Genomic DNA, 21,393 nt, shown 5'->3' with positions numbered 1-21,393 from the left:
GATCTCTAACATCCTGTCACCAGGTAGTTAGTTCTGTAACTAAGTATGTGCACACAGGAGTCCGTTAAATTTTCCTATATGGGTTCAGCTCGGGTGTTTAGGCAGTCAGTCACCAGGTGTGTGATGCAGGCTCTCACCCCCAGTCCTAGAGAGGCATGGGTGATTGGTGCAGGCACTGGACTCTGGCTGTGGTAGGGGATCACGTGCTGAGCCAGGCAGGGGGCTGACAGCTGCCTCTGAGAGTCTGAAAGGAAAGTGTGTCCCTGTTCTCTAGGGTGAGAAGGTAGGTGAGTTTTGCAGCCGGACTATGAGCACCCCACTCTGTTGGCTGTAAAGACTCGAGGGCACCACTTTTTCTTGGACTCCTGTAGCAGGTGACTAGGCGCTTTAGGTGCTACCACCAGTCCTCAAGCCCCTACTGCAGATCGACAAAAGTGCCTACTTAAGGGGCAGGGCTGTTTCGAGGGTCACAAATCTGCCAGTTCACAGCTGAAGCAGTTGAAGTTAAACTTCAGATGTTTGCCCTGTTGTGCTGTGGTAGTGAGAACTAACGCTGTTGAGATGGGTCCCCACAAGTTTATACAGGGGTGTAAGGCACTCAGCGTCTGTGGACCCCTGATACCTGTTCCTAGCAAAAGAGCTGTGCCAACCATGTGTTTCTGGCTTAGGGGAGCCAGTAGCTTATTTGTTCCCTCTTCAAGGCCAGGAGAATGGGTCAGGGCACCTTTTGGGATCTATTTCCGGCCCAGCGGACTCCCGGTGCAGAGTGTGGAGGGAGGAGGTAAAAGGGAGAGAGGTTTTTCCCAAATGGGCTTTTTTTTCTTTTTTTTTAAATCCCCACATAAGTGTGCATGCATGTACTTATCTTAGTCTCTTGGGAGCTGCTTTTCACTGGTTCGGAGTGTCCAAGCAGAATCCCTGCTGCTGGGTCTCTCTCGATGTGGAAACTGCTTCCCGAGCGTGCACACAGCACAGCTGTTTGCCTGCTTCAGTGCAGACTGGTGTGGCTGTGGCGCTGCAGTTTCACTGCCACGGCTCTGGCTCTCTTCACTTCTGCCAAACGGTCTCCCTCTCCCGTATCACTCAGACAGATTTCTCAACTTTGCCTTGTTCAGGGCTCCTAGATATTCATATAGAATCAAATCACTTGTTTTTCCAGGTCTTTGTTGTAAGAGGGGATATAGGAAGCGTCTAACTACTTCACCATGTTTACCACACCCCTCCACAATTCATGTTGTAGCATATATTAGAACTTCATTCCTTTTCATGGCTAAGTAATATTCTATTTTATGTGTATACCACATTTTATCCATTCATCCATCGATGGACGTCTGGGTTGTTTCCACCTTTAGACTATTGCGAATAGTGCTTCTGTGAACACTGGTGGACAAGTATTTGTTAGAGTACCTGTTTCGGATCTCTAGGGTGTATATCTAGGAGTGGAATTGCTGGGTCATATGGTAATTCAGGAAACCCTGGTGGCATAGTGGTTAAGTGCTACGGCTGCTAACCACAAGGTCGGCAGTTTGAATCCACCAGGTGCTCCTTGGAAACTCTAATGGGCAGTTTTACTCTGTCCTGTAGGGTCTCTATGAGTTAGAATCTACTCGATGGCAGTGGGTTTGGGTTTTTTTTAGTGGTAATTCAGTGTTTAACTTTTTGAGGAGCCTCTCAACTGTTCTCCACAGCAGCCGCACCATTTTACATTCCCACCAGCAATGCACGAGGGTTCCAGTTTTTCCACATCCTCCCAACACTTGTTGTTTTCCGTTTTGCTGTGTTGTTTTTTTTATTATACAGACGGCTTCTCTTTTTCCTTCCCTGCCCACTCTTGTCTCCCAGGCACTTCAGATATAAATGTAACTGATCCCATTGGTCACCTCCACTCAGCATGTGCTGTGCCAGCACTTTGCTGCCTCTCACACTTCCTGTTTTACTCCCCCGCCCCCACCACATAGACACCTGGAAGCCACCTCTGCTCTCGATAGCGCTGGTCTCATTGTAGTGCAATGAGCAACCACCCAGGAGAGCAATGTTCTTGTCCCCATTGTAGAGATGAAAGAAATGATGCTCAGAGAGGTGAAACAACCTGCCCAAGTAGCAGAGCCATGATTTTAGACCAGGCCTTCTGACACCATGCAATGCCTGGATCATTGTACCAGGGTATTCTTGAATCAACTTAACCCCCTAGAAATTTTATGCAAAGTTGTGTGCACAGTACATGATGGGCAAGGCCATCACTGTATCACTCTCTCAGGCGCGCAAGCCTCTCACACCTCCCTTTTCATTGTCCTGCCAGCTGTGGGCTCCTTCAGAACTCTTGAGGGGTATTTTTCTTTGGGTGGAGAGGAAAGATGGCTCCTGGAGGGCACTGAGCGTGGAAGCACCCAGTTAGAAGGAGATAAAGCAAAGGGGAGACACAGCTTGAGGCACCCCTGACCCTGCCTCCTGCCTACTCACTCTGCTTGCAGCTTGCCCAGCTACTCTTCCGACAGCAGGGGCGCCACGTGCCTCCTCAGCTCCTGCACAGGGCTGTGCCCCCCACACATCTGTGTTTAGGAAGGGTGACCTCCCGTCAGCAGGTGATGGTCAGGAATAGGTGTTCAGCAGGGGCAAGGCTTCCCATCTGCCTCGTTGCAGGAGCAGGCTGGAGCCTGGGGTTTGCCATGGGAAGAGGACGAGCATTTCACATTTCTAAAGCCCAGTGTAGCTGGTGTGCTGGATCCCCCACGTGGAGCTGGGTGCCTTAAGGAAAACACACACACATGCACACACACACACACACACATGCACACACACATACGTGCACAGCTGTATAAAATAGGTCCCCACCCAGCAGGACCATTCAGTCTACTAGAAAAAGGAGATATGAACCCATTCGTGATTGAAGCTGTGTAGGGAAAAAAGTGGTGTAGACATTTAGAGAGTAAATAATGTAAAATAAGATGTCAGGTGGGTGGTAAATAGAGTAAATGCAAACAGGATTAGAGGAGAGAGTGCTTTTGGGGGTGAACTGTCTGGGAAAGACTTCTGGGAAGAGATGGCATTTCCCTGGGAAGCTCCATCTCTCCTGTGTCCCCTGGGAGCACATAGATCGTGAACCCAGTGGGGAAACTGAGGCCCAGAGGCTAGAAGTGATGGCTCTGCCTTACTGACTGCAGGTGTTCCATGAGGGATGTGTGTTGAAGTCAGGCTTTCTGAAGGTGTCTGCAACGTCCACACAAATTGGCTTCATAACAAAGATACTACTTGGCAGTAGCGATAAGTGTCTCTCTGGAGGAGGAAAGATTCCCCTGTGCTGGGAGGCAGGGTGCATTCTGAGGCCAGAGTAACCAGCGCCCTGCTCACCAGGGGTGGCCTGCACCCTCGGCCAGGCTCACCACTGCCAGACTTGCTTAGTCTCCTGGAATCTCCCTTAGACACCTGGCTCTCTGGCCAAACCTGGTCTCTGCTGGGCTCCAGGGGAGGCTGGGTGCAATGTCCTGCGGCCAGCCGGTGGCTGGGCCAGGAACTGCATTGCCCTAGACTCCTGCCACACTGGACAAGGACTCAGGGGCCCAGCCACTGCAGCATCCCCAGAGGACGCAGAGTACCACTCAGTTGCCAAGGCCTCTTGCAGTCTGTGTTTCCATGGAGGGATAGGAATTGGAGAAGGCTGTTACCTTGGAAACCCTGTTGGCAGTGGTGACTCAGCTGGTCTGTAGCAACCTTCTGCCCTCCGAAGCTGCAGCTCTCAGGGAGGTGGGGTGGGCCTTCCTTGCATGTGCCCACTGCCCCACCAAGGAGCTGCTGAGGAGAGACGGAAAGGCCAGGCCTGTAGGGGGCCAGTGGTGCCCAGTGTGTGGTCGGAGCTCAGTGCCCGCCCTTGCTGCCCCTGGGGGAATAGGGTGTGTGAGCTGGGTTATGCTTACACGTGACATGGGGGGGTTGGGGGGGTTCAGCCATTGAGTTAGGCCAAGAGCCCTCAGTTCCTTCTTCTCCAGCCCTTCCCCCACTGCCGTGTCCTGCACAAAACAGAGATGACTGTGAGGCAGTTGGTGCTTTCACAGGCCAGCCTGTCTCCGCCAGACAGATTTATCAGTTAAAGGATGGGTGGATGTTTCTAGATCCTTCTCCACAATGTAGTCCAGCCATCGCAGGATGGTGGGGAGTGCAAGAGTTTTCCTCTTTTCCCTCACCTGCTCCCCACTGCAGCGCCACCTGCTGACACCTGAGCTGCCCTGCAAGCTTCACCCTTCCAGCTGTGTCTTGCACCTCTACCTACCTCCTTGTGACCCCACCCCGTTATCCACAGTGGATGCGTTGTGCCCCGCTCGCAGCATGGCTTGCTCTTAGCTCCAGGCCTGTGCAGGCCCCTCTCTTGGCCTGGAATGCTCTCCCAACCTTCTTTGTGCTTGGCCAGCTCCCCGCTCCCCTGGGGCATCTCTTCCTCAGGGAAGCCTTCCCCCTCCCTCTGCTCAAGACGCTGCTCCTCCTGGGTCTGTAGTGCCATCTCCTGGTCCCTGATACAGCCTGGCTACCCTGCAGGTTGGATGCCTTGCCAGTTCTCCCGCCAGACGCTGAGAGGTCCAGGTCTGTGCACTCTTTATACCTGGGTTCCAGCCCAGAAGTGTTTGCTGAACGAATAAATGAACAATTGAATGAGGTTTAGATCATAACCCCATGCCTGCCTTCCACCGAACCTTGGCTGGTTTTTGCAGCCAGACACTCTCTTCCTCTGGCGGCCAGGGCTTTTAATGACATCATCTCATGCTGCCCCCTAGTGGTGATAAGGTTTACCGCCCTACTGGATGAGTTTAGGATGTTTTCTGCTAAGAGCTATGAAGCTATATGAGGGTAAGAACCACGTTGCGTAAATTTTTGATGACCCCAAGGGAGCTAGACAAGGCTGAAAACATAAGTGATGCTTGATAAATATTTGAACAAATATTTGAGAGCTGCATGAACTCTGCAGCTGGAAAATGCTGCCACCAACCCATTGGGTGGCCTTCACTGTACCTCAGTCAATAATAATAATAATAATAGTAGTAGTAACCAATTGCACTTAGTAGTAACTTATTGCACACTGGCTTTGTGTGAGTCCCTGTTCTAAGTGCGTTCTTCATTTTAACTTGTTTAAAACTCACCAAAGCCCAGGGAGGCAGAACTGCTATTATCTTCACTTTGACGGATAAGGAAAGGAAGACAATTGAGGAGCTTGCCTGAAGCTGGGCTGGCTCTAGAGCCTTTGCTCTTAATCAGTTGCCAGGCTGCCTCTCTGCCCTAATAGCGTTGATAATAGCAGCAGTAGCAGTAATAACGATAGCGCTACCTTTATGTCTTGCTTGCTGTGTGCTAGGCACCGTTCTAAGCACTTGGACACGTTAACTAATTCTCCAACCATCTTACCATGTTGCTGTTGTTGTTGGGTGCTGTCATCAAGTTGATCCTGACTCATAGAGACCCCGTGTAACAGAGTAGAACTGCCCCACAGGGTTTTCCAGGCTGTAATCTTTATGGGAGCAGATCACCAGGTCTTTTCTCCCACGGAGCTCCTGGGTGGGTTTGAACCACCAGTGTTTCAGTTAGCAGCCGAGCACTTAACCATTGTGCCACCAGGGCTCCTTTTTATGGTGTTAAACACTAATATGTCTTGGAAGAAGTACAACCAGAATGCTCCTTAGAAGGAAGGATGGCGAGACTACATCTTACAGACTTTGGACATGTTGTCAGGAGGGATCAGTCCCTGGAGAAGGACATTGTGCTTGGTAAAGTAGAGGGTCAGCAAAAAAGAGGAAGACCCTCAACAAGATGGATTGAAACAGTGGCTGCAACAATGGGCTCAAGCATAACAACGATTGTGAGCACAGCACAGGATCGGGCAGTGTTTCGTTCTGTGGTACATAGGGTCGCTATGAGTCGGAACCGACTTGACGGCACCTAACAACAACAACAACAACAGCACTATTATAATCCCTGTTTTACAGATAAGGAAACTGAGGTACAGAGAGGTTAAGCAACTTGCCCAGGTTACCCAGTTAATAAGCAATGAAGCTGGGATTCAATCCCAGCAGTCTAGTGTCAGAATCTATACCCTTAAATATGCAAAAGAAACAGACCTTTGCCCAGTGAAATCTCTGGGCTTACTGTCTCTGACTGAGGGTACACTTACCCAGGGCACAAAAATGAAGCCTGCAGTGTCTGAGAGGGGCTTGCTGGACTGGCCCAAGGCCAGGCCCCTGTCAGCCTGTGTGGCCTTAAGGACATTGCTTTGCCTCTCTGTTTACTGATTTCCCCTTGGGTGTAATGGGGCACGCGAGACGGGTTCTAGTAGCTTTGTGATGGGCTTTGGGGTGTTCAGTAGCAAGCATCTGCACTTCTTTGCCAGGAAGGGTCAAAGGGAACTCCAGTACATCTCTCACGTCCCTACTCGTTGGATATCACGTTGGTGACCTCCGACCCTAGTCTGCTCCCGTGGTTCCTGTCTATGCGGCATCCTGTGTCCTCATTGAAGGGCCTGTGTTGCCAGGCCTGGGGAGAAGGCCCACATCTCCAGGGCTGCTTCCTCTGGGGTGGTTCAGGCTGGTTCTGCAGGCCTTGGGGAGTGCAGGACCAACTGTCTCCTGAGCACCCTCCCCAACTCCTGCTGGCTGGGCTGGGACAGGGTATGTGAATAAGCCATTCTTTCAGTGCCGTCCTGTCTTTTCTGGTCCAGGTGTGGCAAAGGGAAGCTGGAAGATGGGGAAGGGATCAACCTGAATGACATCGAGAAGGTCCTCCCGGCCTGGCAGGTAGGTGCAGGGGCAGAGACCCCACCCCCGCCCTCCCACGTCCGGATCCTTCACTGGGCAGGGTCTAAGCACTCCCACTGACCCCTTGCTCCAGCAAGGGGCGCCACCCTGTGTACGGAAGTGGGCAGTGGGCACCTGCCATGGTCCACAGTGTCGCACTGTGACAATGTGTATGGCAGCCCATTCTCAGCTATGCCAGTGTGACTGGGGGGTAGGCCTGGTGTGCCCTAGCGATGATATGGGCCATCAACTGCACCTCAGCTAACTTGGAAGTTTCTCCTGCAGTGAGTTCCGAGGCTGCTGGGTTCCTACTGTGGATAGGGCTGTTTTTAGGTGTTTGAAAAGTGGAGTTGTCCTGCAAACCTCCAGGTATCTGCTGTGTTTGCTGAGCTTGTCATTCACTGGGCTCCTGTCCCTGCATCAGACCAGGCGCCAGGACAGGCAAGATTCACTCAGCCAAGGACAGTGACTCCAGGCCTCTAGATGCTTAGAGTACTGGACTGTTGGCAGAAACAGTGGGAATCTAGCAGCTTCCAGGGGTTGGGTTGGGCCTGCTGCAGGTGAGTAAGAGCAGCAGACCCTCCTCACCTGATGGAGTCTGCCACCGCTGGTGACCTGCCACCATGCTCCACCAGGTCACCCTTCTCTCTTGATGAGTCTCGTCGTTTTTCCTATGTCCACTCTCCTCCTGTTCCCTTTGCGCCCTTTCTATTTTGTTTGCTGTGTGTTCATACCTTAGGCCTCTTCATGAGACACAATCGAGTGTACACAGCGTTAAGACCTCAGCAGTTTGATTGTGGAGCACGTTGGTGTGGATTTTCTTCCTGTGTCTCCTGCTTGGAGTTTATTGAACTTCTTGGGTCTGGAAGTTTACAGTTTTCATCAAGTTTGGAACGTTTTCAGCCATTATAAACCTAAAGTTATTGCTGATAATGCTCATGGCTTAACCTCTCTTGGGGTGGTTACATCCCACGTGGGTGCCATTAGGATAAGGCTGGCAGCCTTCTTGATCCCAAAGAACAAATGTCTGATGATGGAAACCGAGGTCCTGTGAGACCACAGGGGGATGATGTTCCTGAGTTTTCCTAGAGTTCTCCAAAGCCCCTCATTGATAGGGCGGCTGGCTCAGCGGTCCAGCTTGGACCCTGAGGGTCAGCTCGCCTCGCTTTAGCATTTGTTTGTTTTTGTTTTTTTTTTAATTGTTGTAGTTAAATGAAGTTTACATTTCAAGTTAGTCTCCCATACAAAATTTTTATACATACATTGTTATGAGGCCCTAATTGCTCACCCCATTCTGCGACAGCACACTTTTCCTTTCCACCCCTGATTCCCCAAGACCATTCAACCAGCTCCTAACCCTCTCTGCCTTCCCATCTCACCTCGGGACAGAAGCTGCCCCTTTGGTCTCTTGTATCTAGTTGGCTAAGAGGCACACTCTTCACGAGTATCACTTTACGTCCCACAGTCCAGTCCAATCCCTGTCTGAAGAGTTGGCCTCGGAAATTGTTTTAGTTCTGGGCTAATAGAGAGTCCAGATTGCTTTAGCATTATGTGGTGAGAAAATTGTTAATGTTGTGGGACTGTCCAGTGCAGTATAGGATATTTACTGTACCTTGTCTTCTACCACTGAATATCAGCGGGGGAGTCAGGGAAGGGGTGGGCAGTCATTGTGACCGCTAATAACACCCCCATTTCCAAACACCCCAGGGGATCCCACGCACCCCATTGAAGACTACCAAGTGGGAGGGACACCCAATGCTGGCAAGGGGCCCCGACCCTACCATGGGAGTCAGAGACGCACTAGAGTGCTGCCAGCTCTGTCTGCCCAGCCTCTCCCCACCCCATAGAGGCCCAGGCCCCATCTCTGACCTCACCCCTTCCCGTCTACCCTCCCGACTGCCTTCCTTCCCTGCTCAACCCCTCAGCAGACAGGAGCCTTTGTGACCTGGCCCAGCCTACCTGTGTGGCCTCTGTCCTGGCTCACCCCACCCAGCCTGCACATCCTTGCCCCCAGGCTGCCCTGTCTATCGTCTCTCTTTGCCTTGTCACAGGTAGTCCCCTTTGCCTGAGGACTACTCGTCCTGACTCAGGACACCTCATCTGTGATGCCCTCCCAGATACACAGGGCTCAGTCCCACAGTCCATCTGCCCAGCTCCCCAATCCCCTTATTCCCACCCCTGTGTACGGCTCCCAGCGCTTGGCACCTGCGTAATGGTCTGACTCTGCTCCTAGACTGGGGGCTGCTTGGGGACTGGAGTCATGTCTCATTCACCTTCATAACCCCAGCACCCGGCATTCTTCAATAGTCATAATTGTGGCTTTGTGGAGGGTCAGAGAGAGATCTGTCTTCATGTTCAGTCTGTCCCTCTGTGGTGAGTTTCTCCAGCAACTTCCCTGCAGAACTTCCACAGGAACCTGGCTGTGCTCTTGCCAGTGTGATTCCTGGGACATGTCTTTAAATACACACACACATGCACACGACTTTTCCCTCCTCTCTTGGATTAGGACATGATAGGGTATGGCATAGTATTAAGCCCCGAAACCTCAGCAGCGTCCCACGGAGAATCTTTTTTCTCACTTATTGAAATTCTGCCAAGAGTCCAGCTGCTCTCCAAGGCAGCTCCTTTCCAAAGTGGGGACTCAAAGGTCCAGTTGGCTTCCATCTGTGGCCCTGCCATTTCAACCCATGGCATCCAGGTGGCCCTGGGAGGGGCAAAGAGAGAGCTGGGCAGTCATGCTCTGCCTAAACACTTTGGCCTAGAAGCATCTCTTCCACTTATAGCCCCTTGGGCATATCATCTCACCCAACCACACCAGCTGGCAGGGGTCAGGGGACACACGGCTCGTCGGTGGGCAGTAAATGTTTCTGCCATAGCTTGCTTTTTCCTTCACTTGCTTGTTTAACTAATCTTTATGGGACAAGTGCTTTGCTCAAACCTTTGAGACAGAGAGAGATGTATAGGATACAGTTCCCCCAGGAGGTATGCAGTCTAGTAGAGGAAATGAGACATGTGCATAAATTACAATGCCTGAGCAATGCTGAGTGCCTTGCCCAAGTCAGAGTCCCTGTGGAGTGAAGTCTGGGTCCTCTCCCTGCGTACCCTGCCTCCCTCCCCAGTCGCTGCAGTCTGGGGCTTGAATGAATGGCTAAGCACGGAGCAGAGGGCCTCAGTGGCCCCCAGATTTAATGCCTATTGTAGATTTCCAGGGAGCTCTAGCTTATCTCTCACTGGGAGTCACACATGGGGGACTTAGGTGGGACTGCCTCAGTCAGAGGACAGGTGCTGACACCTGGGTGCCTGGCCAAGCCCCACTCCAGCCAAAGCCAAGGACCCTTCCCTGAGGATTCCACGTGGCTATATTTCCATTGCTGGAGCTGCGGGAGATCAGGCCCCTGGAGCTACCCGAGGACTTGGGGCAGAGAGTAGATACCCAAATCCAAGGATCATGCTTTGTATCTCTGTGAGCCGCATCTGCCAGGCACAGTTCTCCACCTGTGAAAGGCATTTAGTTGGTGAGGGCCCATGTTGATGTTGTGAATTGTCCTCATGATCTGCCTCCCCCGTAGTGGTGGCTGGAGGGAGAAGAGCAGGTGAGCTGGAATGGGTGGTGGCCAGCAGCCAGATTTTACAGCATTGCTCACTTAACTGATCCTCATGGAACAAGTGCTTTGTTCACACCTTTGAGAGAGAGAGAGAGAGAGAGAGAGAGAGAGTTGCACAGGATAAAGTTCCCCTAACAGGGACAAGGGCTCTGATCAGGGGAGGGCAGTAGGGGGCTCTGAGCGCAGTGACATGGATTCAGGGGTGTCAGGTTCCAGGGCAGTAAAACTATAGGGCAGGGCAGAAGCTGAGACACAACTGAGCTTAGAGTGGGGCTCTGGGGTAAATGCCATCCATGAGGCTGTTGTCCCACCTGCATTTTTTGACACCTCTACTGTGAATTGTATATGATGGCACAGTGGTTAAGCACTTGGCTGCTAACCAAAAGGTTGGCTGTTCGAACCCACCCAGCGGCTCAATGGGAGAAAGATCAGGTGATCTGCTCCAGTAAAGATTACAGCCTATGAAAACCTATGGGGCACTTCTACTCTGTCACATGGGGTCGCTAGGAATTGGAGTTGACTCCATGGCACTCGACAACAACACAACTGTGAATTGTATATGAGAGGAGGGGGATTGGCTGGCCTGCCATCTTGGCGGCGGTTTGTATATTCCAGCTCCTGTCATGTATAGTCCCGCCCCTAGTCAGTCCCTATAGGCTGGTATGGCCCCAGGGTCCGGTATGGCTGGTGGTGAGACCGTGTCAGGACAGACAGCTGCATTGTGATCTTCTCCCACTAGAGGGCACTAGTGCACCGCCCTGGAGGCTCCAAACTATCCTCACCGACCACACCTCTTCATGAACGCTCAGTGTGCATGTTGTCCTCAAAATGGCCCAAGCTGGCTCTCAGGCCCTTCCTCCCCACAGCAACGCAGAGGATGAGGAGGTGAAGGAGGCAGCTACACAGCGGTGTAGGGACACACCTATGTGTCCAAAAATGTCCTCTGCTGTGCAAAGACCTGACATCCTCCATATCCTTTTTTCTACCGAGACCCCTGGGAATCAGATCAGCAAACTCCCAAAGCTTCTATCTACTGCACGGACAAGGAGACGTGCTTTCCACTGCATGAGGGGGTGCAGGTGACATCCCCACACCTGCTGGCTTCACCTGGGCCTGCAGGGAGACAGAGTGGTGCAGGGTTTGGGGAGTCACAAGTGTTGACCTCTGCTTTTGGAAGGATGGGCGGCCGGTGGCCACGCTAAGAAGGAAAGATGGAGCTCCGTAATCAAAGCCTAGTTAAACTTAGCCAAGTTCAGTGACTCGGCGTCCCACAGACAGTGATGCCTCACCTCCCATGCGGCCGCAGCTTCCTCAGATCCCTCCGCTCCCTGGACGGTCCCCTCGTTCTCCTTCAGTGCCTTCAGGTCAGCGGAGCGCAAAGGGCTGGACCACGTGGCCTCTGTGCCCTGCAGAAATTCCGGCTCCTTAATCCACAGGCTACCCTGTCCCCTTGTGTGTCTTATTTTGGTTAGGAAAGTTTGCAACTTAATTCTGGGTTTGTCTGCAGTTACTGGCTCACTCTGACCCGAGAAGTTCTGTTCCTGTGGTCCTCTAGTTACTGACCTAGTGCAGCTGATAGAAGCTTCAGGCATTTGCTGATCTGATTCCTGGGGGTCTTGGGGGAAAAAAAAGACTCTGGAGGATTCAGATCTTTGCACAGCAGGGGACATTTTTGGACATATAGGTGCGTCCCTACACCTCTGTGTAGCTGCCTCCTTCACCTCCTCATCCTCTCCCTTGCTGTGGGGAGAAAGGGCTTGAGTCATAGACAGCCTATAGGACAGAGTAGAACGGCCCCATAGTGTTTCCAAGGCTGTAATCTTTACAGGGAGCAGATCGCTGGGTCTCTTCTTCCTCGGAGCAGCTGGTGGGTTCAAATTACCAATCTTTCGACCTTTTGGCAACCAAGCCCCTAACCATTGTGCAACCAGCGCCCCTTAGTGGTCTGTAACTTGTAAACCCAGCATTTTGTGGTAGGTGTGGCACACACACTAAGCAACAAAAGTAACCAAGGCAAGTGGGATTTCTTGAGACATTGTGTCCAAAGCAAGTGGGATTTCTCGAGACATTGTGTCCAAGGCACTGGGAAGAAGCAGGAGCCAGGGAAAGGACAGGAGGGGACAATGAGACTTGACGTAAGCCCCTCTTTGCTTCAGATACTCACAGGGTGAGAATTCCCCTGAGGAACCTGAAGGACAAATGCACTCTCAGAATGAAAATCACTGCCAGCTGGGATGATGACCAGGTTACCCCCATTCTCCTTCACCGTTGGAGGAATAGAGCTGATGGAACATGCAGGAGCACCTTGCTCCTCCAGCAGGTGGCGCTGGTGCTCTTTGGTAACAAGGTTGGTAGTAAGGTGGCCACCCTGGCAGGCACACTGGCTGGCTTGAAGCTGCAAGTGGGCCTGCTGTAGTCCTGTTCCCAGCCCTCCAGATGGGAAGGAGTGACTTTATCGTTCCTTAGAGCTGTGTCAGCCCTGTTGCCAAGTCTTCTGGAAACTTTCAGGATATGCTAACTCACAGGCATAAGGATTATTAAAATCTCCCAAGACCCAAGAAACAAAGTCTTGTGAACCAAGCCCCACCCTGCCCCCCAGGCACTGTCTTCTTCCTCAAGAGGTGTAGTGTGACTTCATTCAGTCCACCAGTATTGATTAAGCACCTTTATGTGGACCAGGCTTTGTTTTTGCCATGATGGATCCAGTCAAAATGCAGGGGCCAGGTACCTTCCCAGTGAACAGGAACATCGAATTCACCTTAAAAAAAAAAAAAACTGCCATCAAGTTGATTCTGACTCATGGCGACCCCGTGTGTGTCAGAGTAGAGCTGTCCTCCATAGGGCTTTCAATGACTAATTTTCAGAAGTAGATCTCCAGGCTTTTCTTCTGAGGCACCTCTGGGTGGACTCGAACCTCCAACCTTTCAGTAAGCAGTGCATTAACTGTTTGCATCACCCAGGGTCTCCCATATTCTCCTAAACTCATTGCCGTCCATTTGATTCCAACTCACAGCGACCCTGTAGGACAGAGTAGAACTGCCCTGTGGGGTTTCCAAGGAGCGACCTGTGGGTTCGAGCTGCTGACCTTTTGGTTAGAGGCTGAGCTCTTAACCACTGCGCCACCAGGGCTCCCGTATTCTAGTGCCCCCTTAATGAGAATTCCATAATGCATATCACACCAACAGTAACACTAGCAAACGTTTACTGAGTGCTTCCCATGCTGCAGGAGTTGTGATGGGTGCTTTCTTTCCATTTCTTCTCTTACTCATCCTCACATCATCTCCGTAGAGCGCATGCTGTTACTGGCCTCGTTTGATGTGTGAGGATGTCTTTGGTCAGGTGTCACCTTCTCAGTAAGGCCCTTTCACACACCATCCCCATGGTCCACATCCCCCTGCTCATACTATTCTTCTCCAGAGTTCTCCTCACAAAATGCTTGCTTTACTCACTTTGTAACCTCCCACTGGAATGTAAGTTCCACAAACCCACTGCCCTTGAGTTGATTCTGACTCATAGTGACTCCATAGGGTTTCTGAGGCTGTAAATCTCCACAAAACGATACTGTCACACCTTTCTTCCTGCTGGTGTTTTCGAACCACCGACCCTTAGGTTAGCAGTCGATCGCTTTAACCACCATGCCACAAGCGTTCCTGTGAAGTTCCACAAAGGCACATACTAAACCGCAAAAACCAAACCTGTTGCTATCGAATCAATTCTGACTCATGGCCACCCTGAGTGTGACGGAGCAGAACTACTCCATAGAGTTTTCTTGGCTGTAATCTTTGTGGAAGCAGATCACCAGGTCTTTCTTCTGCAGCCCTGATAGGTGGGTTTGAACCGCCAGACACACTTGTTGTTGGGTGCTGTCAAGTCAATTCCAACTCATTGCCACCCCGTGTGACAGAGTAGAACTGCCCTATAGGGTTTCTTGGCTGCAATTTTTTTTTTTTTCAGATTTTTTTTTTAATTGTGCTTTAGGTGAAAGTTTACAGCTCAAGTTAATTTCTCATTCAAAAATTTGCACACATATTGTATTGTGACATCAGTTGCAATCTGCATAATGTGACAGCACACTCCTCCTTTCCACCCTGGGTTCCCTGGGTCCATTCGACCTGTTCCTGTCCCTTCCTGCCTTCTCATTCTGCCATTGGAGAGGAGCTGCCCGTTTGTTCTCATATATCTTACTGAACTAAGAAGCACATTCCTCACATGTATTATTTTTTGTTTTATAGTCCAGTCTAATCTTTGTCTGAAGAGTGGGCTTGAATGGTTTCAGTTCTGGGTTAAAAGTACATCCAGGGGCCATAGTTTCAGGGGTTCCTCTAGTCTCTGTCAGGCCATTAAGTCTGGTCTTTTTACGTGAATTTGAATTCTGTTCTACATTTTTCTCCTGCTCTGTCCAGGACTCTCTGTTGTATTCTCTGTCACGGCAGACATTGGTGGTAGCCGGGCACCATCTAGTTCTTCTGGTCTCAGGCTGGTGGAGTCTCTGGTTCATGTGGTCCCTTAGTTCTTTGGGCTAATATTTTCCTTGTGTCTTTGTTTTTCTTGATTCTTCTTTGCTCCAAGTGGAATAGAACCAACTGATACATCTTAGATGGCTGTTCACAAGCTTTTAAGACCCCAGACGCCACTCACCAAAGTGGAATGTAGAACATTTTCTTAATAAACTTTGTTATACCAATTGACCTAGATGTCCCCTGAAATTGGCTGCAGTCTTTACAGAAGCAGATCACCAGGTCTTTCTCCCACAGAGCAGCTGGGAGAGTTCAAACCACCAACCTTTCGGTTAGCAGCCGAGTGCTTCACTATTGCATCATCAAGGTGCCTTCCAAACATGCTAGGTGCTTATTAAATATTGGCTGAATGACTGAATGAGCCCTAGCTGGCACCTGTCCCAGAGGAGCTCACATCCAATAACCGCAGTCCAAAATGTGTACCCCCTCTGCAGTGGCTAACATGGACTTGCTAACATGGACTTGCTGAGCTGTGTGCTTGTATGTATCGTTTCATTGAATTCTCATAACTGCCCTGTAAAGTGCAGGCACTGTTACTATGGTCGTGTTACAGATGAGAGAACTGAGATGAAATACCTTGCCCCAAAGCATGTGATTTATACACGGGGGTGTTGGGATTAGAATCCAGGTAGTCTGGCTCCTTTGAAGCCCCTTTGTAAGAAGTGATGATGAGGAGGAACATGTGCTGGAAAACTACTTTCTAATCCTAGGCAACTCAAGGAGCCCTGGTGGCACAACATTTAAGCACTCGGCTGCTAATGAAAAGGTTGGTGGCTCAAACCGACCCAGCAGCTTCAAAGGAGAAAGACTTGGTGATCTGCTCCCATAAAGACTATAACCTAGAAAACCTATGGGGGCAGTTGTACTCTGTCACATGGGGTCGCTTTGTGTCAAAATCAACTCGACAGCACCTAACAACTACGTGACCAGGTGCAGCCAGTTATGGGTAAATGTCATTGCCTGAATAAGCAAGCACAAGAAAATGGATATCCTTTGCTTCCCCTCTGCAACTAAAGACATAAGAAATGAAAAGAGAAGAAAAAAGAGAGAGAGAGAGAAAAGCCCCACTGACACCTTTGAAAGAGGAAGATAGGATTTTTACTTTTTGACTAGAGAGGTTTCCAGTGGCCTCCCATCCCTGCTGACCCAGAGACCCTGGGTCAGCGGTCAAGGAGGAGGGCTCACCTAGGAGAGGTCTCTGCCATTCCAGCCACCTCCCCCGCCAAGTGCTTCCTCCCTCAGGACAAAAATAGGCGTTGCTACAATAACGGAGACCAGAAGTTCTTCAATCCATGGTTTCCTGTCTGAGGCCGCCAGGTAGCAGGGCCCATTGGGAACGAACAACGTGCTCCCTGAGGCGAGCCTGTATTTATTTTTGTCGTTTGTGAAGTTTTTTTAATTTTTATTATTATTATTTTGGGAGTGAAGACTTTCGTTGGTGACAACCAAGAAAGTGTTCTGAGAAGAGGCAACTGGCCAGGTCTGGACTGGGCTTCCACATGGGTCTTCTGCTCACCTCCATTTGGGGTGGGGTGCAGAGAGCAGGTGGGGTAGAAAGTGCCTCCTGGGCTGGGCAGGGCTGGCTCCAAAGTGTCCTGGAAACACGTAACTCCTTTATATGACACCTCAACTGTCCAGATCATGGCTAGCATCTAAGACAGGGCTTGGCAAACTGTTGTGTACAGGCCAAGTCCAGCCCTCAGCCTATTTTTGCAAATACAGTTGTATTGGAACACAGCCATACCCAATCATTTGCTCGTTGTCTATGGCTATGTTTGTGCCGCAGCCGCAGAGCTGAGTAGTTGCCACGTGGACCATATTGCCTGCAAAGCCTAAAAGATTTATTCTCTGGCCCTTTACAGAAAACTTTTCCAAACACTGATACAAACAGAAAAAAAAGAAGCCCTGAAGAGTTAAAAGCAGGTGGCAAAAGTCCTGAAGCTGATTCACTTTCATCACCCGAGAGCCTTCTAGTTCCACACAGAACATTGTGTAGTTCATCCAACATAGTTCTCTTGGAGCTTCCATTTGTTCAGCTGTAAAATGGCGGTCATATACCTGTTGTACTTACATCGCAAGGCTGTTGTGAGGGTCAAAATATAAATCACGTCATAGAATGAAAGTTATCTGTAAATTGAAAATGGTCTACAGTGGTAAAGTGGCCTTCCTAAGTGGCAGAGTTTCATCTGGGAGCCAGCAAACTCTCCTCAGAATGGGTGAACTTGACAGATAGAAATGTTCTTTGGGCCTGTCTTAGTCATCTAGTGCTGCTATAACAGAAATACCACAAGTGGATGGCTTCAACAAACAGAAGTTTATTCTCTTACAGTCTAGTAGTCTGGAAGTCCAAATTCAGGGTACCAGCTCCAGTGGAAGGCTTTTTCTCTCTGTCAGCTCTGGGGGAAGGTCCTTGTCATCAATCTTCCCCAGTTGAAGAGCTTTTCAGCACAGGGACCCCGGGTCCAAAGGATGCACTATTCTTCTGGCTCTTGTTTCTTGGTACTATGAGGTCCCTATGCCTCTCTGCTCGCTTCTCTCTTTTATATCTCAAAAGAGATTGGCTTAAGACACAACCTAATCTTGCAGATTGAATCCTGCCTCATTAATATAACTGCGTCTAATCCTGCCTCATTAACATCACAGAGGTAGGATTTACAGCACAGGAAAATCACATCAGATGACAAAATGGTAGATAATCACACAGTACTGGGAATCTTGGACTAGCCAAGTTGACACATATATTTTTGGGGGGCACAATTCAATCCATAACAGGCCATCTAGTAGGTCCCTTCTTTGTGGTTTTAGGGGGTAGTATGGGTGGAGATTCTGTTGGGTTTTCTTTCAGCTCCTTCCGAGACTAAGATTTGAAGAAGTAGCCGTCTGCCTGCTGTAGACTTTATTCTGGGACAAGAGCTGCCTCTGTTCCCACCTCACCACTGTGCTTGGAACCTGCTCCTGCCCACTCCAGCCCTCTCAGCTGGGGTGTCCTTCCTGCTCCCTTGCCCACATCTGCCCTGTTTGTGGCCCAGTTCAAATTTCGCCTCCTCTGAAACTATGCAAGAGAGATTAGACTACACCAGCCCTCGGAGGTTTCTCCATCCTTGAAAGCTTGAAGAACTTGATTCTAAGCTAGTTTTGAGTCTCTCCAGATGGTTCATGCCTTTCTGTGTGTTTGTGCTTCCTAAGGAGGTAGATCTTGAACTGGGTTTGGGGATGGCCAGGGAGGTGGGTCTGTCAGAAGACAAGAAAAAGCACAGCATTAAGGGTTGGTGTGGTGGAGTGAATTACTTTATATGACCCTTCTAGCCATAGTCTTTGTGACTCCCACACAATGATTGAGTGGGACTACGCAAATAAGGTGCTTGTCGCCCACCAAGGGGATTGGACAGCTTGTTGCTAATGCAAGTAATGTGCATAGGACTCCCATGGGGGTGGGGTCGTGCAAATCAGGTGTATGGAAACTTGTAGGGGATTGGTCAGTTTTGCCATTCTGCTAGGCTTAAAAACAGAGCCAATCCCAGAGCAGTGAGGGCACCTAACTACCACTAAGAAGAGCCAGGAGTGGAGCGCATCCTTTGGAACTGGGGTCACTGAGCTGAGAACTTCCTAGACCCATGAAGACAGAGAGAGAACTGTAACACCAAAGACAGTAAGGAGCAGTGGCAAGTGCAGCAGAGAAGCAACAGCAAGCACAGCAGAGAAACAGCAGCAACAGAACCAGGAGTCCGGCATAAAGACAGGGCAGTGGGCTTCCCAGCCCATGGAATGAAGCAGCTACAGCGGGTGTGCTGACCCACAGAGTGAGAGAGCTGAGAGCCTTTGGGCAGGAGGCTTGCTGGTGGAGTGGAGTGCCTCCAGGCACTTGGCGGAGCTAGGCTCGCAGACTCACTGGCTCGACTGAGCTGGGCACCTTTGGGCCAAGGCTTACTGGCGGAGTAGGGTGCTTCTGGACACTTAATGGCAGAGCTAAAGAGCTTTGTAACACTTGACCGAGCAGGGCAGAGGCCAGGCCCGAACAAGGGCCAAGGGCCAAGAGAGGAGCCCATCCTAAGGGGGCTGACAAGAGCCCTGCATGGCCAAGAAAAGCTGAGAGAGCTGTTCTGCACTAAAGATGGCAAATATTGCCTATATGCTTCCTGATCCTGGTTGTAAGTTGTAACCTGTTACTTTCCTAATAAACCCTGTAACTGTGAGTATGGTCTGTGAGTTCCGTGTGGCCGTTGCAGCGAATTATCAAACCCAGCAGAGAAGTAGAGAGTGCCATGGGAAGGACGGCTGGTGTCAGAATTGGTAAAATGGTTGAAGAGAGGAGATATGTCTGACCTCCCCCTCACAGGAGTCAGCTTTGGGTTGATGTTGACCTTGATTCTCCTCCCCACCCCCGCTTGTGAAGTTAGATGAGGAAGCCTGACGCTGCTGCCACCCCATTTTTACAGCTGGGCAAAGGAGGCTGATGAGGGTGAAGAGTCCAGAATCCTCAAGAGACCTTTCCATATTTCCATAAGTAGAGAGAGCAATTGGTGGGGGACCTCAAGGCCTTTGAACCTGACCAAATAGGGACTGGCCTGATGTCGTTGAGCAGGGAAATGCATCATGGAAGGAGGTCTTAGGAAACGGAGGACTAGGCCCTGACCAGTCCGTGTGCTCTCCTCCCACAGACTGGTAGCAACTTACTAGGTTGTACACATCTCCCCTCAGTGGCCAGGGAGGAAGCTTTTTTAGTTTTTCAGGGACAGGCTAGGGCACCTTATAAACAGGACCCCAGTGGAGGGCTCATCTTGTCTATAACCCACTTCAGGCCAGACCATACCCAGAATCCCTTTCTGAGTGCCAGAGGGCTTCACCATTCAGGTGGGCAGGGCATCGAGGTCAGCATGAGATAGGGAGCCCTTGGGGGGCAGTAGGCCCAAGTCAGGCCAGACTGAAGACCACCTTCTTCAAGGTCTTGGCTGAGCCAAGGACGTCTTAAAGGGACCGGGAGCTAACTCACTCAGCCCTGCTGGTAGAAGGAGCTGAGTGAAGGAGGGGAAGGTATTGTCAGGGTGTGAAGCATCCATTAGCCCTTTATTAGCCAATATGCCATTTCTGGCCACGTTCTCCTTCCTGGCGGCAGAGAGTTTGGAGGCGGAGAAGCCTGGTTATTTTCGTTAACCCAGAGTCTCTCACCGGGAGCTGCAGCCGGCAGAGGGGGCGGGGGCGGACAGGGCTACGTGCTGTCCAGCAGGCATTTGTGAATGGGCCCCAGCTCCCAGGCCGCCCTGTCGGCAGGCCACCCCCCCTCCCCGGACACGCCGACTGTTGCTGGCTGGATGTGGGTTTTTCTAGCAATGCGGTGTGCACTGGCCAGGCAGGAGGAAGCTTTCTTCTGGCCCGAGAACAATACCAGGGTCAGCCCGGGGACCTCCCTCCTACACCCTCTTCCTTCCATTGTGAGCTGCTGCACAATCCCAGGCTGCTCGGCTCTGCACAGCCAGGGGCCGGGCCCAGGAGAGAGTAGCAGTGTGTGTGACACCTCCAGCCGTGGCCTCTGCTTCCCAGGCTGGGCCTGGGTTGGGAGGCAGCAGATGGACAAACAGACCAAGTATGTGTGAGTAACCACCAGGTCCTTGTGCTTGGCAAGGGGCTGCCAGCCGGGTGAGGTCACTGGCTGGATGACATCCATACCCCCATTCCCATTATACAGTTAGGGAAACTGAGACCCAGAAAGATAATGGGTTTACCAAACTTATTGCCCTTTTTCTCAACTCTTCACCGATAGCCGGGATTGATGGGAAAACCCCAGATTTTCCAGCCTGATCCTCAAGATCCCCCAGCCCCTGCTGGCCTTCCATGCTTCTGTGACTCCTAGCTTCTCTGTGCTCCAGCCTTGGTGGCTAATGGATGCCCTTGATGCAGCACTGGGCTCCTGCCTTAAATGTCCTTCCCACCTCATCTGCCTGCCTGCCCGCCACACACCTGCTTTTCAAAGACTGTGCTCAAAAGTCACCTCCTTCATGATGCCTTCCCTGATAACCCACCTCTCCTATGTGCTGCAGTTTGTTGATTCATCCTGGGCTTCCCAACTCATGGCAACCCCATGCACAGTGGAATGAAATGCTGCCGGGTCCTGTGCCATCCGCATGATGGATGGCGGATGTGACCCTTGTGATCAATAGGGTTTTAATTGGCTGGTTTTTGGAAATAGATTGCCAGGCCTTTCTTCCTGGTCTGTCTTAGTCTGGAAGCCTCACAGAAACCTGTTCTCCATCCTAGCAATACGCAAGCCTCCACTGACAAACGGGTGGTGGCTGCACATGAGGTGCATTGGCCAGGAATTGAACCCATTTCTCCCTCATGGAAGGCGAGAATACTACCACTCAACCACCAATGTGTATTTTTGAAGAGTTGTTGTTGTGTACCGTCGAGTCGATTTAGACACGTAATGATCCTATAGGACAGAGCAGAACTGCCCCATAGAGTTTCCAAGGCTGTAATCTTTACGGAAGCAAACTGCCACGTCTT

General features: G+C 50.8%; 1 protein-coding gene across 2 annotated transcripts in view; it reads left to right on the top strand.

Moving 5' to 3' along the window:
- CTIF (cap binding complex dependent translation initiation factor) overlaps positions 1 to 21,393 on the top strand; it is a 312,637-nt gene that overhangs the window by 107,424 nt on the left and 183,820 nt on the right. For both annotated transcript variants that reach the window (XM_004389973.1, XM_004389972.1), the window contains one exon: positions 6,695 to 6,770. In XM_004389973.1, the coding sequence (XP_004390030.1) occupies positions 6,695 to 6,770 (76 nt within the window). The remainder of the gene's footprint in view (positions 1 to 6,694; positions 6,771 to 21,393) is intronic.

The sequence above is a fragment of the Trichechus manatus genome, unplaced genomic scaffold (assembly GCF_000243295.1).
Source record: "Trichechus manatus latirostris isolate Lorelei unplaced genomic scaffold, TriManLat1.0 scaffold00272, whole genome shotgun sequence".
NCBI classification, from domain to species: domain Eukaryota; kingdom Metazoa; phylum Chordata; class Mammalia; order Sirenia; family Trichechidae; genus Trichechus; species Trichechus manatus.
Note: the sequence above shows the minus strand (reverse complement) of the source record. Positions and strands in the feature narration are given on the sequence as shown.